We start from the raw sequence: 18,123 nt of genomic DNA on the forward strand, positions 1-18,123 counted from the left end.
GGGTTAACAGGTTTTCTTCTGTTGGATCTTCACAAACCGGCAGCAACCACAGGCAGGCACTCACTGCAGAGGAGCCTTTTCTAGTCTGGCTTCTAACATTTCACTTCAGGCTTGTTCTATTTCACAGGCCCAAACCAGGAAGTGCTGTTTAAGATGAACCAAAGACAAAAGCAATCTGGCCTCCTCGCAAAAAAAATTCAACAGCCTCCTGAAAGGCAATGGGGTTTAAACTTGGGACTGTTCTTAGGTTTTGATTGGAACCTAAGACTTCTTCCACATGAAACATCATTGCACTTTCAAAACTACCCCCCACCGTACCCCAAAGTAAAGTCGCATAAAACATACCCAGGCCCGTGTGTGTACACACACACACACACACACACACTCTCTCTCTCTCTCTTTCTCTCACACACACACACACACACACTCACAACACACGGAGTCACACATAGACCAATTTGTTTCTGCAATCCGCTTCCTCATCCAGAGGGTTCAGGCCCCGGGCCATCTGAGTTGGTAAATTCTCCTCCTAGTTAACCCAGAGCAGATTGCAGAAAAGCTGTCTAATTCTTGAGATTCTTAGGGAGGGGGGCTTGAGGTGTAGACGGGGCCACGCCCCGGTTCCGCTCTCCTTGCACAACTGCAAGCCAAGTCTAGGCAAGTTGGAGGGAGAACCCCGCCATCTCCAGCCCCTCCTCTCTGCGACCCACTTGGGCACCCAAGGAGACCTCGGGTCGGGTGGGGTGTCCCTGGGAGAAGATACGGGACTCAGGGTGTGAGCTGCAAACAGGGAGCCCCGGGCCGCTGCCTCCCGGGCGCAGCCAGCTGCAGGCAGGAAGGGGAGGGCCCTGCCCGGCGAAGGGGAGCTCCCGCGGGTCGGGGCTGGGTCGGAAAAGCTGCCTCACAGGCGCGCCCGCCAGCCCCTCCGCGCCCTCGCTCCCTCCCAGCGCTCCCCGGCTCGGGCCTCCCTTCCAGGCTCCGCCGCGCCCGCCCGGAGGCAGCGCTCGCACCAGCCTCGCCATGTCCCAGCCGGGCCCGAAGCCCGCCGCCTCCCCGCGGCCCCGGCGCGCTGACCGCCACACCCAGGAGGTGAGTGGCGCTCCTACAGCCGGGCTTGAGCGCGGGGAGGATCTCGGGGCCCCCCGAAGCCTCGGGTCCACCTCCAGAGGGGGGTTAGCCTGCCTGGCCTGCTGTCCCTGGGCGCCACCCCTCCCGGGCACGGAGAAGCATCTGGAGAGACGGGGGTGGGGACTCAGAACCTGCCTCTGGGCAGGTGACTGGAGGGGCCCGCGGATGGCGCTGGGGGCCGGCCAAGTGCACGGGGCGCGGCGCAAGCCGCACTGGAGTGGGCTTCCCTGGCGGCTCAGCTGGTGAAGAATCCGCCTGCAGTGCGGGAGACCTGGGCTCGATCCCTGGGTTGGGAAGATCCCCTGGAGAAGGGAATTGGCTGCCCACTCCGGTATCGTGGCCTGGAGAATTCCCTGCACTGGATAGTTCGTGAGGTGGCAAAGAGTCAGGACACGACTGAGCGACTTCTGCTCACTTCTCACTCATGCGTTGGGAAAAGTTGGTGGATGAGACAGGGGTGGGTGAGAAGCGGATAAAGGCAAAAGGAGAATGAAGTTCATTTGGGACCCCCCGGCATTCCGGAGTCTGTAGGACACAAGCAAAAAAGTCGGGTCTTCCGCGTCCAGTCCAGGCTGCAGGGCGTGGCTGTCTGGAGCAATAACACTTCTTCCCTAAGCAGCTTTGAGCCAAACCAGTGGGGCGGGGTGGGGCGGGGCGGGGCTGGGGCGGGGTCAACAGGAGGGGCGGGGTCTAGATAGGCCCCGCCCAGCTGCCTTGCTCACCGCCTGACAGCCGTGGGACTTGCAGAGCTCAGCCCCAGCCAGGTCTGTGGCAGGTGGAGTGCGAGCCGGCGGCCCCTTGCTGTGCTGCACCCGTGTCCTCGCCGGGTCCCTTGCTGCGTCTCTCGGAGCACATCCATCGTCGCCATGGCATTTGCAAGCTGGTGGTACAAGACGGTAAATAGGAGCGATCGTCCCTGGGCAGGACTGGGAAGGGAATGTGCTCTGCCTTCCTGGGCTGTAGGAGAGGTCACTGTTCAGGATTTTGCGGGCGAAGGTTGGGGAGCAGGTTGATACCTCCTCTCAGACCTTCAGGGGAGGCTCCGGGAGAGGCTGAGACCCACCCTGCTGTGGTATGTGGGAGCCAGCTCAGACGTACGTACACGTGCTAGTCGGCGTGAGTTCAGGCTCACAAGTTGAATGGCATAGGGATTGTTTCTGGACGAATTCTGCCCTCGGACGCGGATTCTTGGATGAACGTGGACTCAGAAAGCGCTCAGCTCTAGAGTTTGTTTTTAACTCATAAGTAAAGCGCAAAACTTTCAGAGGCGTGTTTTTGGGCGTGCATTTGCCAGCGCAAAGTAGAGAGGTAACAAAGATAGTGGGGTGGGGCAGGAGAAAAATCCCAAAACTCCAAGGAACATAAACAACTGAGATCAAGACCCTTGTTGAGAATGAGAGAGAGGGAGGGAGACTCTATCTTTATTGCTTGGATGTTCCATTTATTTAATGCACTGAATGGTTGTCCAACCATGTAAGTGTGATACCCAGTCAAGCTGGTACTTGTGTTTTGAACCAGGAAGCATGCTTTAATATAATATTAGGATGCTTTCCAAAACAATAATAATACACTTAAGTCTTGTTGACAGAAAGGATAGAAATATTTATATCCCATTGATTTATGATGAGAATTGGAAAAAAAAAATAGTGAAGTACACCCTTCTCTCTCATCATGTGGTATTGGGATCAGCAAGAGTGTTGTAATCAGACACTCTTTAGAGAGAAACCTTGTATTGGGATCAGTAACGTCCCTTTTCATCCAGTGGCCTTTCATTGAGCGTCTACTATGTGTCAGACTCAGTATTAGCCTCAAAGTAGAAAATGGGACAGAATTCTTGTTCTCTTTTTTCAACTGGTTTCCACATCTATAAAACGTGGGTGATAATAGGTACCACATAAGGGTTGCTGAAGACTTAATTCCTGAATAAAAGTACCATACCCATACATTGTTAATGATTGAAAATTTCCATTTCCTTGTACATTTTCTGTGTTTTTTTAAAATGTAGCATCTTATTGATGTGCTAAGAGCAAAAATTTACTTTGAGTCATTATTGTCCTAAAGGTTCTTATCAAAATGCACCACATGAATTATCTGCAAATATCAATAACAGTGGTTCAGAGCTAACATCACTTTTCTTCCAAATTCATGGTTCTTCGAAGGAAATTATGCTGGAATATTGGGATGAGAATAGTTTAAAGGTATGTTTTTAACCCTATTATGTTTAGGCACAGTCTGACATCTTTGCTGAAACCTCTCTTATAATTCAGTTTTGGAACTATTCTAAATTTTCTTTTTCTGCTAGTCGGAACCTCCTAGAATCAGCAACCTGTCAGTGATGAAGCTCTAACTTTTCCCCAACCAGAGCTGTTCAAATATAGTGTGAGCCATATATGTGATTTTAAATTTTCTAGTAGTTTCATTAGCTGACAGGAAATTAATACTAACAACATTTTAATTAGCCCACTATATCCCAAACGGTACTATTTCAACATGGAATCAATGTGCAAATCATTGGGGTATTGTAAATTTTCTTTTTAATTTTTTTCAAAATCTGGTGTGTATTTATAGTTAGAGCACATCTCAGTTAACACGATGTATTTCAAGTGCTTAATAGGCATGAGTGGCTAATGGCTACTGTGTTGGACAGTGTAGCTCTAGACATTGGTTTCTATCCACTTTCCTTTGGTGGCTGTGTGGGGATGACCACAGCCGTTTTGAGAATTAAACGAAGGTCGTGGACCACTTTCCCACAACAAAATATACGCACACACAGAAGACCATCTATAATCCCTTAAAGACCCATGGAGCCAATTTATATATGTGTATACACACATATATATGATTTATATTATATGCTATTAAATATAACATTTATGCAGTTTATTAATACAAAAATTTTATACAAAACACTGTATAATGCATATCTGCATATATGTATATCATGCTTCACTAAGTCCTATAATTGAAATGTCTTTATGAGATCCTTTAATTACTGAAAAAGATTGTGAATGAGCTAACTTTAAAAATTTGGGCAGAATAAGGTAAAATAATTGAAGGGTGTATCTGTGATGTGTTTTGTTTAAGGGATTGCCACCTATAAAGCCAATCAAAGAAATGCTTCAGTATATATTTTCCCAGTGAATACCACCAGTATTATGGATCTGATCTTTTGAAGAACTATGTGGCTTTAGTAAAAAAACAAACAAAATTTACAAAGCTAGATTTGAAAGACATCTGATGACCTTCATAATGATGAAGCATGAAGGAGAATAAATTTGGTTGGCTGACACCAGTAATCATATCTCTGAGTCATAAGTTGACTCTATTAGACTGTGTTAATTAAAGATGTTTCTTAGCCTAATTAGACCTATTGGTCCAATGGCGGAGTCATCTAGGAGCGCAGTCATTTGGGAGGCCCGGTCATTGTGACCAGCCTGGGAAGAGTGTCACAAACCTTCCCTGGCAGGACAGACCACTTGGCTGCAGTGACTTTTAAGAGTAAGGAATGTAAATTATAGATTCTGCAGAAAGGGCACAGCACGGCCACCTTCTGCCTCACCCCCAACCCACCCCCCTGCCACAGTCTCTGAAATGATTTGCTTCCCATTGCAAATAAGAATACACCTGATGATATTCTTTAATCCATTTTAATACTTCCCAGAAATTTAATTGTATTCTATAAATACTTTTTAAACAATGAGGTAGCTTGCTGCTGGTGGTGTAAACGGTGGGTGACCACTTGAGGTTCCCAGGTGAACTAGTGGGTAATTAGTTCTGAGTAGACTGTCTCAATGGAGTATAAAACCTCTAAGCAACCCATCTTTGTTTTGTTTTTTTTTCCTTGAGGTTTTTTAAAAAAAATTTACAGAAAACTTGCCGTCTTTACCGTTTATAGCTGTAAAGTTCAGTGGAAGTAAATATTCATAATTCTTGTGTGACTATCACTACAAAATCTAGCTTCAGAACAATTTTTATCTTGCAGAACTGGGACTCTATACCCATTAATTAATAAATTCTCATTGAATTTTCATATCTACATTTAAACGCATGGTACTATATTCCACTATCTGTGTTCCTTATCACTTTTATTGTATTATGAAAGCATTTAATGGGTCGCAAAGATTTGGGCACGACTGAGCGACTAACACTTACTTACTTACTTCACCTGAAATGTACCCTTTTAACAGATTTTTAAGTATACAGTGTGTTATTGTTCACTGGAGGTACAGTATTGTACAGCAGATCTCTAGAGCTTGTTCGTTTCCCTTGACCGAAACTTTATGCCTGTTGATCAGTAACTCTGAATTCTCCTCTCCGGTCAGTCAGTCCCTGCCAGCCATCATTCTCCTTTCTGTCTCTATGATTTTGACTATCCTAGGCACCTCACATCAGTGGAGTTTTATAGTATTTGCATTTTTGTGACTGGCTTATTTCATTGGACTTCCCTGGTGGCTCAGATGGTAAAGCGTCTGCCTACAATGAGGGAGATCCGAGTTCTATCCCTGGGTTGGGAGGATCCCCTGGAGAAGGAAATGGCAACCTACTCCAGTACTGTTTCCTGAAAAGTCCCGTGGACGGAGGGGCCAGTTAGGCTACAGTCCATGGGGTCGCAAAGAGTCAGACAAGACTGAGCGACTTCACTAATCCCCTCAAGATTCATCCATGTTAAAGCATATATCAAAATTTTCTTCCTTTTAAGGCTGAAATACACACACACACACACACACACACACACACATTATTGTGCTCATCCATACAACTACTGTGGCAAACAGTAAGGTTGTTTCTCAAAACACAGCCATCCACGGAAGCAACCCAAGTATACTTGATGACGCCTCTCAGGTCCTGTAGGTTCTGTTTGTTGTTGCTGTGTTAGTTGCTCAGTCGTGTCTGACTCTTTGCAGCCTCATGGACTCTAGCCCGCCAGGCTCCTCTGTCCACGGGATTCTCCAGGCAAGAATCCTGGAGTGGGTTGCCATGCCCTCCTCCAGGGGATCTTCTCAACCCAGGGATCAAACCTAGATCTCCTGCATTGCAGGCAGATGCTTTACCATCTGAGCCACCAGGACACCCTGTGGGCTCTATCTGCTTTAATCATTTTCCTTTCTCTTCCTCAGACTCTATAATTTCAGCTGTCCTCTTTTTGATTGCAATGATTCTTTCTTCAGCCTCCTCAAGTCTGCCTTTGAATCCCTCTAGTGATTTTTTTCATTTCAGTTATATGTCTCCACTCTAGAATTTTTTTTTTGTTTCTTTTTAGATCATCTATTTTTTATTGGAATTTCCATTTTGTTTATGCGTTGGCTTCTTGACTGTCTCCACACTTGCTTTAGTTCTTTGAGCATCTTTAAGGCAGTTGTTTTAAAGTTTTTATGTAATGTATCTACTATCAGCTCTTAGGGACAGTTTTTTCCCCTTGATTGGGCAATACATCTCTGTTTCTTTGCATGCTTTGTGATTTCCTTTTTTTTTTTTTTTTTTGGTTGAAAACTGGACATTTGAATCATTGAAAATTTTGGAAATCAAATTCTCTTTCCCTAGGGTTTGCCATTTTGTTTTTGATAATGATGGGCTCTTTTTGTGCCAAGGTTCAGCCAAAAGTGTACACTGAAGAGCTTCTCAGGACTTTTCTGATTCTGCACCTTTCCCTGGGCGTGAGCAATCCGTGATCAGAATACAGATGCGCAGTATTTGGAGGGCAGAGTCCTTTTTGCATGCTCCAGTGCACACTTGCTTGCTGTGAGTTGTGTGTGTTCAGTCACTCAGTCCTGTCTGACTCTTTGCGACCCCGTGGATTATAGCCTGCCCAGCTCCTCTGACAACTGGATTTTCCAGGCAAGAATACTGGAGTGGGTTGCCATTTCCTCCTCCAGGAGATCTTCCCAACCCAGAGATCTTCCCAACCCAAACACGTCTCCTGAGTCTTCTTTACCCCTGAGCCACCTGAGCTGAGAACTGGGGACGAGGAATGGGCAGCTGCCGCTGAGCAGAGGTGAAATGGATGCAAATTAACCAAAACTTACCATTTAAATGTTCCCCTGGAAATTGCAAGTCTTTGATAGACTCCAGAACTTCACAGTAGTTACATCAAACAGATTCTGCCAGGGAGATTTTGTTCCAGGTAGGGGGATGGATTCCTGGTACCTCTTACTTCATCTTCCCAGAATCTTCCCTTTAAGAATTGAAATCCTGTTAATGTGATTCTAAACCTCTGTTTGGAGAAGGCAATGGCACCCCACTCCAGTACTCTTGCCTGGAAAATCCCATGGATGGAGGAGCCTGGTGGACTGCAGTCCATGGGGTCGCTAAGAGCTGGACACGACCGAGCGACTTCACTTTCATGCACTGGAGAAGGAAATGGCAATCCACTCCAGTACTCTTGCCTGGAGAATCCCAGGGACGGGGAGCCTGCTGGGCTGCCGTCTATGGGGTCGCACAGAGTCGGACAGGACTGAAGCGACTTAGCAGCAGCAGTAGCAAACCTCTGTTCTTCAAGTTGTCTCATTTTCTTTTCATAAAAAAATGACCCAGAAAGCTTTGCAGCTACCGTTAAGAAAAAATATCCAGTGTCTTTCACTTAAGAGAAGTGTGAAATTACTTGATCCAGTGAGTACCATCTATGTAAGTTGCTTCCTCAGATGGGAGAGCCATTTAACTCCAGAAAAAAAAGGGTCCATGGTTAGTTTTCCTAAAATTTATGGAATTCCTTCTGACTCTGGAGAACTTATAGAATACAAAAGTGCTTTGGTAAAGGCCAAAGAGGTTCACAGTTGCTTATTGCCCACCTACTATGCGTCCTGTTTTGAACAGGGTGCCCTGGACACAGAAATTGTGCTGATGGTCCATTCTTGGTCTTCTCTTGTATTTCTTGTAGATAAAAATCACAAGCACAGCCTAAAGACTAGTACAAAAGTAGCAGAGTAGCTATTGAAATTCTCATGGCGTCATCTTTGGCTCAGAGGAAATTTAAAAAGCCTTACTACAGTGGAACCCCTAAGCTAAACAAGGCAGAAAGGTAATCAATGTTACTTCTGAAAACTGAGCAAAATGAAGGTGTGGCCTTACACTGCCACCTGGGCGTACCCACCAGAATGTTAAAATGTTAGAGAAAAGCAAATGGGAGTTCAGGGAATCATGAGGATTTCAGAATTATACATATGCAGTTAAACCTTAATTTGTGTCTTCCTTTATATGAGAACCCCAAAGAAGGTTATCCTGTATTTCTATAGTTTGATAACAAATGTTTTTAGAGAAGCAGAAAAATATCATGCATCATACCTTTCATTTACTTTCTTTAAATAATTATCCCCCCATCACTGATTTTTTTTTTTTTAGCAAATGAATTCTTCCTCTCATACTAGCCTTCTCCATTATTTTGGGGTTTTCAGTATTAAAAGCAAGTAAAAATAGCTAGGATATTCCCTTTGTGTTACTCTGTTGTTTAATTGCTAAGTTGTATCCAACTCTTGCAGCCCCATGGATTGCAGCCTGCCAGGCTTCTCTCTCCATGGGATTTCCCAAGCATTGCCATTTCCTTCTCCAGGGGAATCATCCCTTCCCAGGGATTGAACCCATGTCTCCTGCATTGGCAGGTGGATTCTTTACTACTGAGCCTCCAGGGAAACCCTTTGTGTAACTTTAGGGAGATACAAGCTCTTAAGAAGATTCAAAAAATTTTAAAACTTTTGTTTTAGTGCAGAGGCAGAGAGAGAATAATATAACACCCTTCTCTTGTACCCATCACCTTCTATAATTATCAGCATTGTAACATTGTGTCTATCCTGCCTTATCTATCTTACTGGAAGCCCCACCAACACACACACGCCCCACACCCTTGAAGTATTTTATAGCCTAGGAATTGCACAATAAGTGCTATCCCTGTGACCAGCTTGGTGTTTGTTGTTTGAAAAAATGAGTTCTCTATTCGCTGTGTACTTCGTTTCCTCATTTGTAACATGGGAATGTGAGACTAATGTAATACAGTGTCCTGAGGTAGGCAAAGTACTAAACGTAAACTTATCAGATGAATCTTGTTCCTTTGTACTTATGGCAAGTTAAAATCTAAATTCCCTGCTATATTATTTATAGCCTTAGAAAATGAAAGCTTAAACCTTTGTTTCTTCTCATATTCATTTTATTGTCTCATAATTCACCATGCCAATGAAAAAGAAGGGAGTGAAATGACCTTTAATGTGTTCTTAAAATGAACGAGCCAGTGGACCAGGCTCCTCCTCACTTGTTTCATAAGTAAGCCAGCCCCTGGAGTAGGCATTATGACCTGCATTTTCCAAGGAGAAATTAGAAAGTTTAAATTATTGGTTCAAAGTCTCATAGCATTTCAGACCCACATTCCTCCTGTCTTATTGGAGTTTGGGGAGTGGAATGGAATGCAGGGAGCTGGTTGCCAGGTAACAGAAGAGGCCAGGAAGCCAACTGGGATCGATGAGGCAACACAGGGGCTAGAAACTAGGAAGCTGCTACCATTCCTAGACTGGAGGGGAAGCAGGATCACCCTGCAGAAGCTGAAACCACTGCTGGCCTGTCCTGCAGGAGGCCCGCATGGACGCAGCCATCACACACTCCTGCTACACCAACTGACCGGGGTCAGGGCAGGGACCCCCCCCAGGGCAAGCAGGTCCACATCGGTCTGCACCAGGGAGCCTGTTTTAAAGCAAAACCAGCTTTCCATCTTGAGCCTTATGTTTGTTTGCTGAACAGTCTTGTTTTAGAAAGCAGAATACATGCAAAAATAGATTTTTAAGGGACTTTGCAGGAAATCCAATTTGCATATAGTCTCTTAAATTTTCAAGCTATTTTTTTTTTCAGCTTTTAAAAAAGTCTTTCACCTAGTCTACTAACCTGAAAAGAGCAAAAGTACTTCTCAAGGAATGTTTAGAGATTTGTGGAAATGCAGTCATCAGTCAAGAATTGTTTGTCAGACCGCTACCACAGGACTAGGAAAAAAAGAATTTAATCTACCATCTGGTTGAGCAGGCAAAATACACATGTATGAAGTAATCAGTAAGCAGGAGCATATATAATAAAGTGCTGATTCGTTTGCTTTACTAAGAAAATAGAGACTTACATGCAACATGAAGATCTGATGTGCCATTAGCAGGACAAGGCTCAGAACTAGTCAGGAAATGCTGGGTTGAACACAGGGCACTGGGTTTCTGCCTTGAGCAATCGGTTTACCCAGGAGCCCTGAGCTGCCCTGGCCTGTCTGACTTGGGGAAGCTCCCATGGGTGCTGACTCAGTGTGGTGATTGGAGGAGTAGAAACCTCTACTTCCTGACATGGTGCCCACAGAGCTCCTCTCCAAGCAGTGGTTTCAGTCCTAGCTGGGTGTTAGTTTCAGCTGGGGAAGTTCAGGGATGTACATGTGTCCCCAGCATCACCCTGGATAAACGAAATCTGAATCCCCGGACTCTAGCTTAAGCTTTTCCAAAAGTGCTTGGGCACTTGTGACCTGCACTGAAAGATGAGTTGTTGTTCAGTCACTAAGTCTTGTCTGACTCTCTTTGACACCATAGACTGCCACACACTAGGCTTCCCAGCCCTTCACCATCTCCCTGAGTTTGTTCACGCTCATGTCCGTTGAGTCAGTGATGCCATCCAATCATCTCATCCTCTGTTGCCCACTTCTTCTCCTGCCCTCAGTCTTTCCCAGGATCAGAGTCTTTTCCAATGAGTTGGCCAAAGTACCGGAGCATCAGCTTTAGCATCAACCCTTCCAAATGAATATTCAGGGTTGGTTTCCTCTAGGATTGACTGGTTTGATCTCCTTGCAGTCCAAGGGACTCTCAAGAGTCTTCTCCAACACCACAGTTCAAAGGCATCTATTTTTTGGCACACAGCCTTCTTTATGGTCCAACTCTCACATCTGTATATGACTACTGGAAAAACTGTTGCTTTGACTATATAGACCTTTGTCAGAAAAGTAATGTCTCTGCTTTTTAATATGCTGTCTAGTTTGATCATAGCTTTTCTTTCAAGGAGCAAGTGTCTTTTAATTTCATGGCTGCAGTCACCATCTGCAGTGATTTTGGAGCCCCCCAAAATAAAATCTGTCACTGTTACCAGTTTTCCCCATCTATTTGCCATGAAGTGATGGAACTGGATGCCAGAATTTTAGTTTTTTGAATGTTGAAGAATTTTAAGCCAACTTTTTCACTCTCCTCTCACCTTCATCAAAAGACTCTTTGGTGTCTCTTTGCTTTCTACCATTAGTGGTGTCATCTGCATATCTGAGGTTATTGGTATTTCTCCCGACAATCTTGATTTCAGCTTGTGATTCATCCAGCCTGGTATTTCACATGATGTACTCTGCATATAAGTTAAATAAGCAGGGTGACAATATATAGCCTTGATGTACTCCTTTCCCAATTTTGAACCAGTCCATTGTTCCATGTCCAATTTTAACCATTGCTTCTTGACCTGCATACATGTTTCTTGGAGGGCAGGTAAGATGGTCTGGTATTTCCAGCTCTTTGATATGCTGTCTAGGTTTGTCATAGCTTTTCTTCCATGGAGCAACCCACAGCTAAATGAAGGCTTTTTGACCCTTAGGAAGCACCCCTACCCCACCATCCCCAGCAAGCCTTTGTCTCTGTATGCAGCAGGAGGGAGTTAAGCAGTGTGCACCAGGCTCCAGAGGGCCCTGGGATCACGTTTCATTACTTCATTGATTTTGCCACAGCTGTCACTGGACATGCAAACGTTGATCTCCATCAGCATTCCCCAAATTGCAGAAGGAAGACCTTCCAGCTGTTTTCACATAATCTTTATTATTTTCTTAAACAGGTTTATTTGGATATAATTCATAATTTACCCTTTAAAACATACAATTTGGTATTTTAAATATTTTATTATTTTAATATTTATTATTGAAAGTGAAAGTTGCTCAGTCATGTCCAACTCTTTTCAACCCCATGGGCTATATGGAATTCTCCAGCCCAAAATACTGGAGTGTGTAGCCTTTCCCTTCTCCAGGGGATCTTCCCCACCCAGGGATTGAACCTAGGTCTCCTGCATTGCTGGCAGATTCTTTACCAGCCGAGCCACAAGGGAAGCCCCATTTTATTAACTCAATATTATTATTTTTTTTAGTACTGAGTACAGAGTTGTCCAAGCATCACTTTGAGGTCATTTTAGAATGTTTTTGTTACCCCCTAAATGAAACTCAGTATCTTTTTTTTGAGGTTTAAGTCTAACAGAGGCATTTCAGAAGCACACTATCTTTTGGTGCTCTTTCAGAGCTGAGCTTAGGCTTGCAAAAGCTCAGGTTTTGTCTGTCTTCCTTCTCTTCTAATATGTGTAGAAGTTTGAGCTTCAGCTCATCCTGTGACGTATACCCTTGTCTCTGAGTGTGTCAGGGTGTATCTGGGTAGCACTGGGGAGGTGGCCCCAAATGCTGCAGAGCCAAAGCCTGCCGCTGGCATACGTCCTTAGCTGGGTGGGAGCACAGTGCCAAGCTTCATGGCTTCTTGCTCCTGTTGATTTCCTGGCATGTTTGTGAGATTGCTAGGGCAGAAAACTGGATGCATATTAATGCTGTCTTCTAGAGTGAGGACAAAGGGCAGCTATGCTTACCAAATATATAGCAATGCCAGGAAGTGGAAACAGGTTGGAAAATTATCTTTGAAGCAGGACCAAAAAGCCCTTCAGCTGATATTTTCTCTGCCTCTAAACTTCTGTCTCTCTTGTTCTCTCATGTGTTTTCATCTTAGCTCCTGGCTTCCAGGGCCTTATCCTCCTAGTGAAATGTCTCCTGCTTTAGGGCTGGCATCCTGCACTTCCTGTCTTTGCTCCTGTCCAGCTCCTAAAACATCCTAAAACAGGATGACACTTTGGTATTATGTGTCTGATTAATTTCATAAAAAAAGAACAGTTTTAGAATAGGAAGGTTTTATTGGGTTTTGTTGATTTTTTTGAGTTGTTTTCCTTTTAGAGCATTGGGTTGAGACTTTCTTGATGGGCATCAAAAGTTTTCAGCTAGCTGCTAACTAGCCCAGTCTCTGGCCTCCAGACTATAACCCACGCATGTAGCTGACATGCAGTGTGACTGAGGAGGAGCTCACGTTTCACATCCTATTTCTTTATCAATAAAATAAGCTGCCAGTTCTGTCCCTAGAGTTTTTTTTACTGCTATGGAAGTAGGGAGACCACAGAGAGGAAATGCCCTGCGCTGGGCTCACAAAGTAGATGCTTAGAACATGTTAGTTTCTTTCCACTCTTAGAGAAAAGTCCTTCCTGGATATTTCAGGTTTGTGGTTCAGTTCCTGACTCCTTCCCTTTTCCATGTTTCTCTCAGCTCATCCCAAACCATCAACTACATGTAGTGAAAGCAGACAAAGGTTTCTTTCTTCACTCTTTGAGACACTTGCTGCAGTTTCCTAAGCTGAATCAAATCTGAAGTGTGTAATTTCCAAACATTTATTCCATCAGCAGAATGGAAAGAATGTGGAAAGTACACAGTTATTCCATGAATGTAGAAATCAGGCACTTTGAATCTCTTTCAATGAAAAGATATAACTGATGTTGTATCATTAATGAGCTACTGAATGGACTTCCCTGGTGACTCAGATGGTAAAGAATCCACCTGCAGTGTGGGAGACCTGGGTTCGATCCCTGGGTTGGGAAGATCCCCTGAAGGAGGGCATGGCAACCCACTCCAGTATTCTGTCCTGGAGAACTCCCATGGACAGAGGAGCCTGATGGGCTACAGTCCTTCGGATTGCAAAGAGTTGCACACGTCTTAGCGACTAAGCATAGCACAGCACCAGCTACTGAATATGAATAAGCGCCAAGAAATGGTGAGGGCAGTGATTCACTTATAAAGTTTCCATTTACTGGAAATTGAATGGCATTAGGTAATTCTTATTAATTCTGTTAGAGTTTTGTTAGAGTGAGGATGTATTGTAATTATAGAGGAAAAAGTCCTCAGTTTAAGGACATGCTTGATAAAATGTTTAGGGGTAAAGTCTCAGGATATCTACAGTTTACTTTCAAATGCTGGTACATATGCAAATATATGTAGATTATGTGTCTGTCCATAATATATGATGAGATATCAGTATATGGCAACAGTAGTTAATAGTTGTTGACTCTCAGTGGTGGGACTATGGATATTCATTGTATTTTTCTTTCAACTTTTCTGTATGTTAGAAAATTTTTATAATAAAAAGCCAGGTTAAAAAAACTGGAAAAAGTATAATCCTGATAGTGACTAAAAAATGTTGTCATTTCACTATGTGATCTTTTATTTATATTATTATACTTACTCTATTGAGAGCAAATATTTCTTTTAAAGTTAAAAAATGACAATTTTTATAGTACATAATTTTTATAATTTGTCATTACAATTCAACATTTTAAAAAGCATTTGTGTTTTTAAAACCTCATTTTGTAAAACATATATTTATAATAGACATTTTAAGCAAAAAAAAAAAGCATTTGTTTTATATATATATCCCTCTCAAACTATTATTTGGAAACTATGTAATTGTGAGGGATTTTGAGCATTTCAGTGGAAGCAAGTAACTGATGATGTTGGTTAATCTGGAGGACTGCAATTTTGAAATACCAGGGAATCAACTTTATAAATGTTTTATAGTAAGATATCTATCTACCTTTATTTTAAAGAGAAAAGGCTGTCTGCATGTTTACCATAGGGTAAATCATAATGTATGTTTGCCACCTGAGCAAGAAGCAAAGTGGGACCTTGCGCAGAGCTTGGAGCCTTGCCCAAGACAAGAGCGAGTTGTAGGTCTGTATTCTCGTTTCTAAAATGGGACTTCACACGTGGTGCTAGTGCAAAGAATCCGCCTGGCAATGCAGAAAACTCAAGAGATGCGGGTTCAGTCCCTGGGTCAGGAAGACCCCCTGGAGGAGGAAACGGCAACCCACTCCAGTATTCTTGCCTGAAGAATCCCATGGAGAGAGGAGCCTGGTGGGCTACAGTCCATGGGGTCGCGTGGGCAGGACACACCTTAGTGACTAAGCCACCACCACCTCCTCTGTCCATGAAGTTTCCCAGGCACGAATACTGGAGTGGGTTGCCATTTCCTTCTCCAGGGGTGGGCAAACTCTTGACTAGGTCATCTGGGTGAAACAAGCCCTGTAGAGAGCTTCATTCACCAAGCTACTGCAGTCTGCCTGCTTTTCTGTGGGCAGAAATTCATGAGAGGTTTCTGTTTGGGGAAAAGTTTTCCATTCGTGAAAGTGATTTCTTTCTAGTTTTTATACAAAGAACTACTGAAAGACTTCACACACATGTCTAATATTGCTTAGCCTTTTTATTTTACAAAAATATCTGTTGATATGATTTAAAGAAACATTATCTTGTTTCATTTATTATAGTATGTGTGGTGTAGTTGCTAAGTCATGTCCAACTCTTGTGATCCCATGGAGTGTAGCCTGCCAGGCTCCTCTGTCCATGAGATTTTCCAAGCAAGGATACTGGAGTGGGTTGCCATTTCTTTCTCCAGGGGATGTTTCCAACCCAGGGATCAAACCCAGGTCTACTGCACTGCAGGCAGATTCTTTACGGACTGAGCCACAGGGGAAGCTCTTATCATAGTATAGAGACAATAGATTTACAGTCAGAAAACCAGCTTTGCAAGCTTTTCTCATTTACTAGGTATATGTCTTTGTGAAAAGCACATCACATGACTTTTATTCTTAATTATTTTAATCCATGAAATCACGTGAGCATCTTTTTTTGTCTCAGATAAAAATGTATATGAAAGTGCCTTGTAAGTAATAAAAAATGGTAAACATTATTATTATTTTTACTATTATTGTCATTCTTTTTCATTTGAATAACAAGTGACCTGCATATCCAGGTTTGATTCCACTGTAGGGAACATGATCGGGTTTTATGTTTCAATTTAACTAAAGATGACTGGGCTAAGACCCAATGGTGAGCTTTTCATTTTCTTATATTTAGGTTCCTTTTCCCACTTTCTTGCATATCCCACTTGTACAAGAAATAAAACAATTCTTTGTCCTTAATTTTCAGGAACATGAAATATTTTCATTTATCAAAAAAATTCAAGAATGGGAACTCCCCTGTTCATCCCGTGGTTGGGAGTCTGTCTTCCAGTGCAGGGGGTGAGGGTTTGATCCCTGATGGGGACACTAAGATCCCATATGCCATGGGGCAACTAAGCCCCACACCAGCAACTAGAGAGGCCACACACCTCACCTGAGACTCAATGCCACCAAAAATAAATAAAATAAATATTTTTTTTAAAAAATTCAATAATCTTCATGGCTTCTTTTATCAAACCAAATAGCATGTAAACTACTTGAAGCTTTTATATACCACATAAAAATACTTCCTTGCCAGTGCAGGAGACGTCAGAGAAAGATGTGAATTGGCTCCCTGGGTTGGGAAGAGCCCCTGGAGGAGGGCATGGCAACCCACTCCAGTGTTCTTGCCTGGAGAATCCCATGGACAGAGGCCTGGCAGGCTGCAGTCCATGGGGTTGCAGAGTCAGACATGACTGAAGCAACCTAACATGCATGCAAAAATACTTCCATTCATTACCAGTGTCCTAGTGAGAAAAACAATTCTGATTCAGGACATAATGAAATTCTAAAGCCATAGGTAATGAGCGTTGGAGGTATGGTCTTCCCAATGCACGCTTTTATCTTTCTGTGTTGGTAAATAAACAGACAGAACTCCAGAGAATTTCCTCCCTTGAGTTCATGCTGAACTGAGGCTTAAGTAATGGCTTCGGCTCAACATGGTCCTCAGACATCTCATCTCCATGAGGAACCAGATGTAGCCTATGCTGGCAATTTGGGCTTTGAAATTCCAGGAGGCATTTTGTAGGAGACGAGATGCCGGCTTGGCACCACCATCAGATCTGTGTCTGGTTAATTACAGACTTACTTTCTGCATCCTAAATAAATGTCTGTAGCTTCCCTTTATTTTTGAAGGCCACCTATGTCGATGGAGAATTATTAACAGTTCTCAGGAGGAAGATTAAAGGTGTCCTTTTTTATAGTCTGTATATTTAGCTCTTTGGGATTAAAGTCACTATTATATTATCTTGTATCACCTCCCTCTATTAAACGTTATCTCTTTTAATATTTTTACAGCATGTCAGTAGAAGAACCAGTAGATCGCCTTCCAAGTCAGGAGAAAAGAAAGGATCAGATGAGGTAATTTCTACAATACTGAATTTTCATTTTCTCTTGTTTTTAAATTGTGAATTCTATCGTGAAATAAATAATGAGGTAGCAAATATCTCCTATTAAAATGTTTGCAAATTTAGTTTTAACTAAGAGCTGCTTCAATGCTGTAAGAGGAAATCATTAAAAATAAATAAAGTGTTCCTCAGAGAAGAACTATTTCCTCCAGAAATAGTTTTTATTTAGGAGTAGAACTCAGTTATTTAGGGTGTTGTCTTTATAGGAATTGGTGAATCTTAACTGTTTTTCTTTTTTTTTGAACAAAAACATACAGAAGGGAAGCCAAATGCTACTGTTGAAAAGGAAATCTTTTTTTATGAGAGTCATCGTGAAAGGAGAACAGTGATAACCTAGATTAAACCAGTCATTCAGGTTCATAAATAAAAGGGAGAGAAAAGGACTATTTTTATTTGGTTCCATCCTGTGGAAATACTAGTGAAAGCAAGCCTCACTTTGAGATGGGTTGTCTTTGAGTCCGTGAATTTCTCCTTTCACTGAATGATACCCCATTATGTTCACCATCAGCATCGTCTGGTCTCCATGGAAGGGTCATGTGAAAGTTCTAGCCTCTGAGAGGCTCCTAGGCTTGCTTCCTTTTGTTGCTTTTTACGTTTTAAATCTCAATGGAATATTCATCTTCATTCAGTAGAAATAATTACCATCATTCACCCCAGTTTGTAAAAGAGCCAGGTCCTGAAAGGTACCTGGAAATTTAAAAAGCATAAAGTAACCATTTTGGGTTTCCTCTCTTATTAGCATGCTTCCAAAAATCTAGCTTCTCTTTCTGCTTAT

General features: G+C 42.9%; 1 protein-coding gene across 15 annotated transcripts in view; it reads left to right on the top strand.

Annotated features, from left to right (window-relative positions):
* Positions 1 to 451: 451 nt before the first annotated feature.
* The window catches only part of CAST (calpastatin), a 132,635-nt gene continuing 114,963 nt past the window's right edge, over positions 452 to 18,123 (top strand). For 7 of the 15 annotated variants that reach the window (XM_069592621.1, XM_069592622.1, XM_069592627.1 and 4 more), the window contains exons 1-2: positions 1,775 to 2,024; positions 17,239 to 17,301. In XM_069592621.1, coding sequence (XP_069448722.1) covers positions 1,995 to 2,024; positions 17,239 to 17,301 — 93 coding nt within the window. In that variant the 5' untranslated portion in view covers positions 1,775 to 1,994. Of the gene's footprint in view, positions 1,090 to 1,774; positions 2,025 to 17,238; positions 17,302 to 18,123 lie in introns of those variants that run through there. The other 8 variants (XM_069592623.1, XM_069592624.1, XM_069592625.1 and 5 more) reach the window with 4 other exon arrangements.

Source organism: Ovis canadensis, chromosome 5 (assembly GCF_042477335.2).
Source record: "Ovis canadensis isolate MfBH-ARS-UI-01 breed Bighorn chromosome 5, ARS-UI_OviCan_v2, whole genome shotgun sequence".
Lineage (NCBI taxonomy): Eukaryota > Metazoa > Chordata > Mammalia > Artiodactyla > Bovidae > Ovis > Ovis canadensis.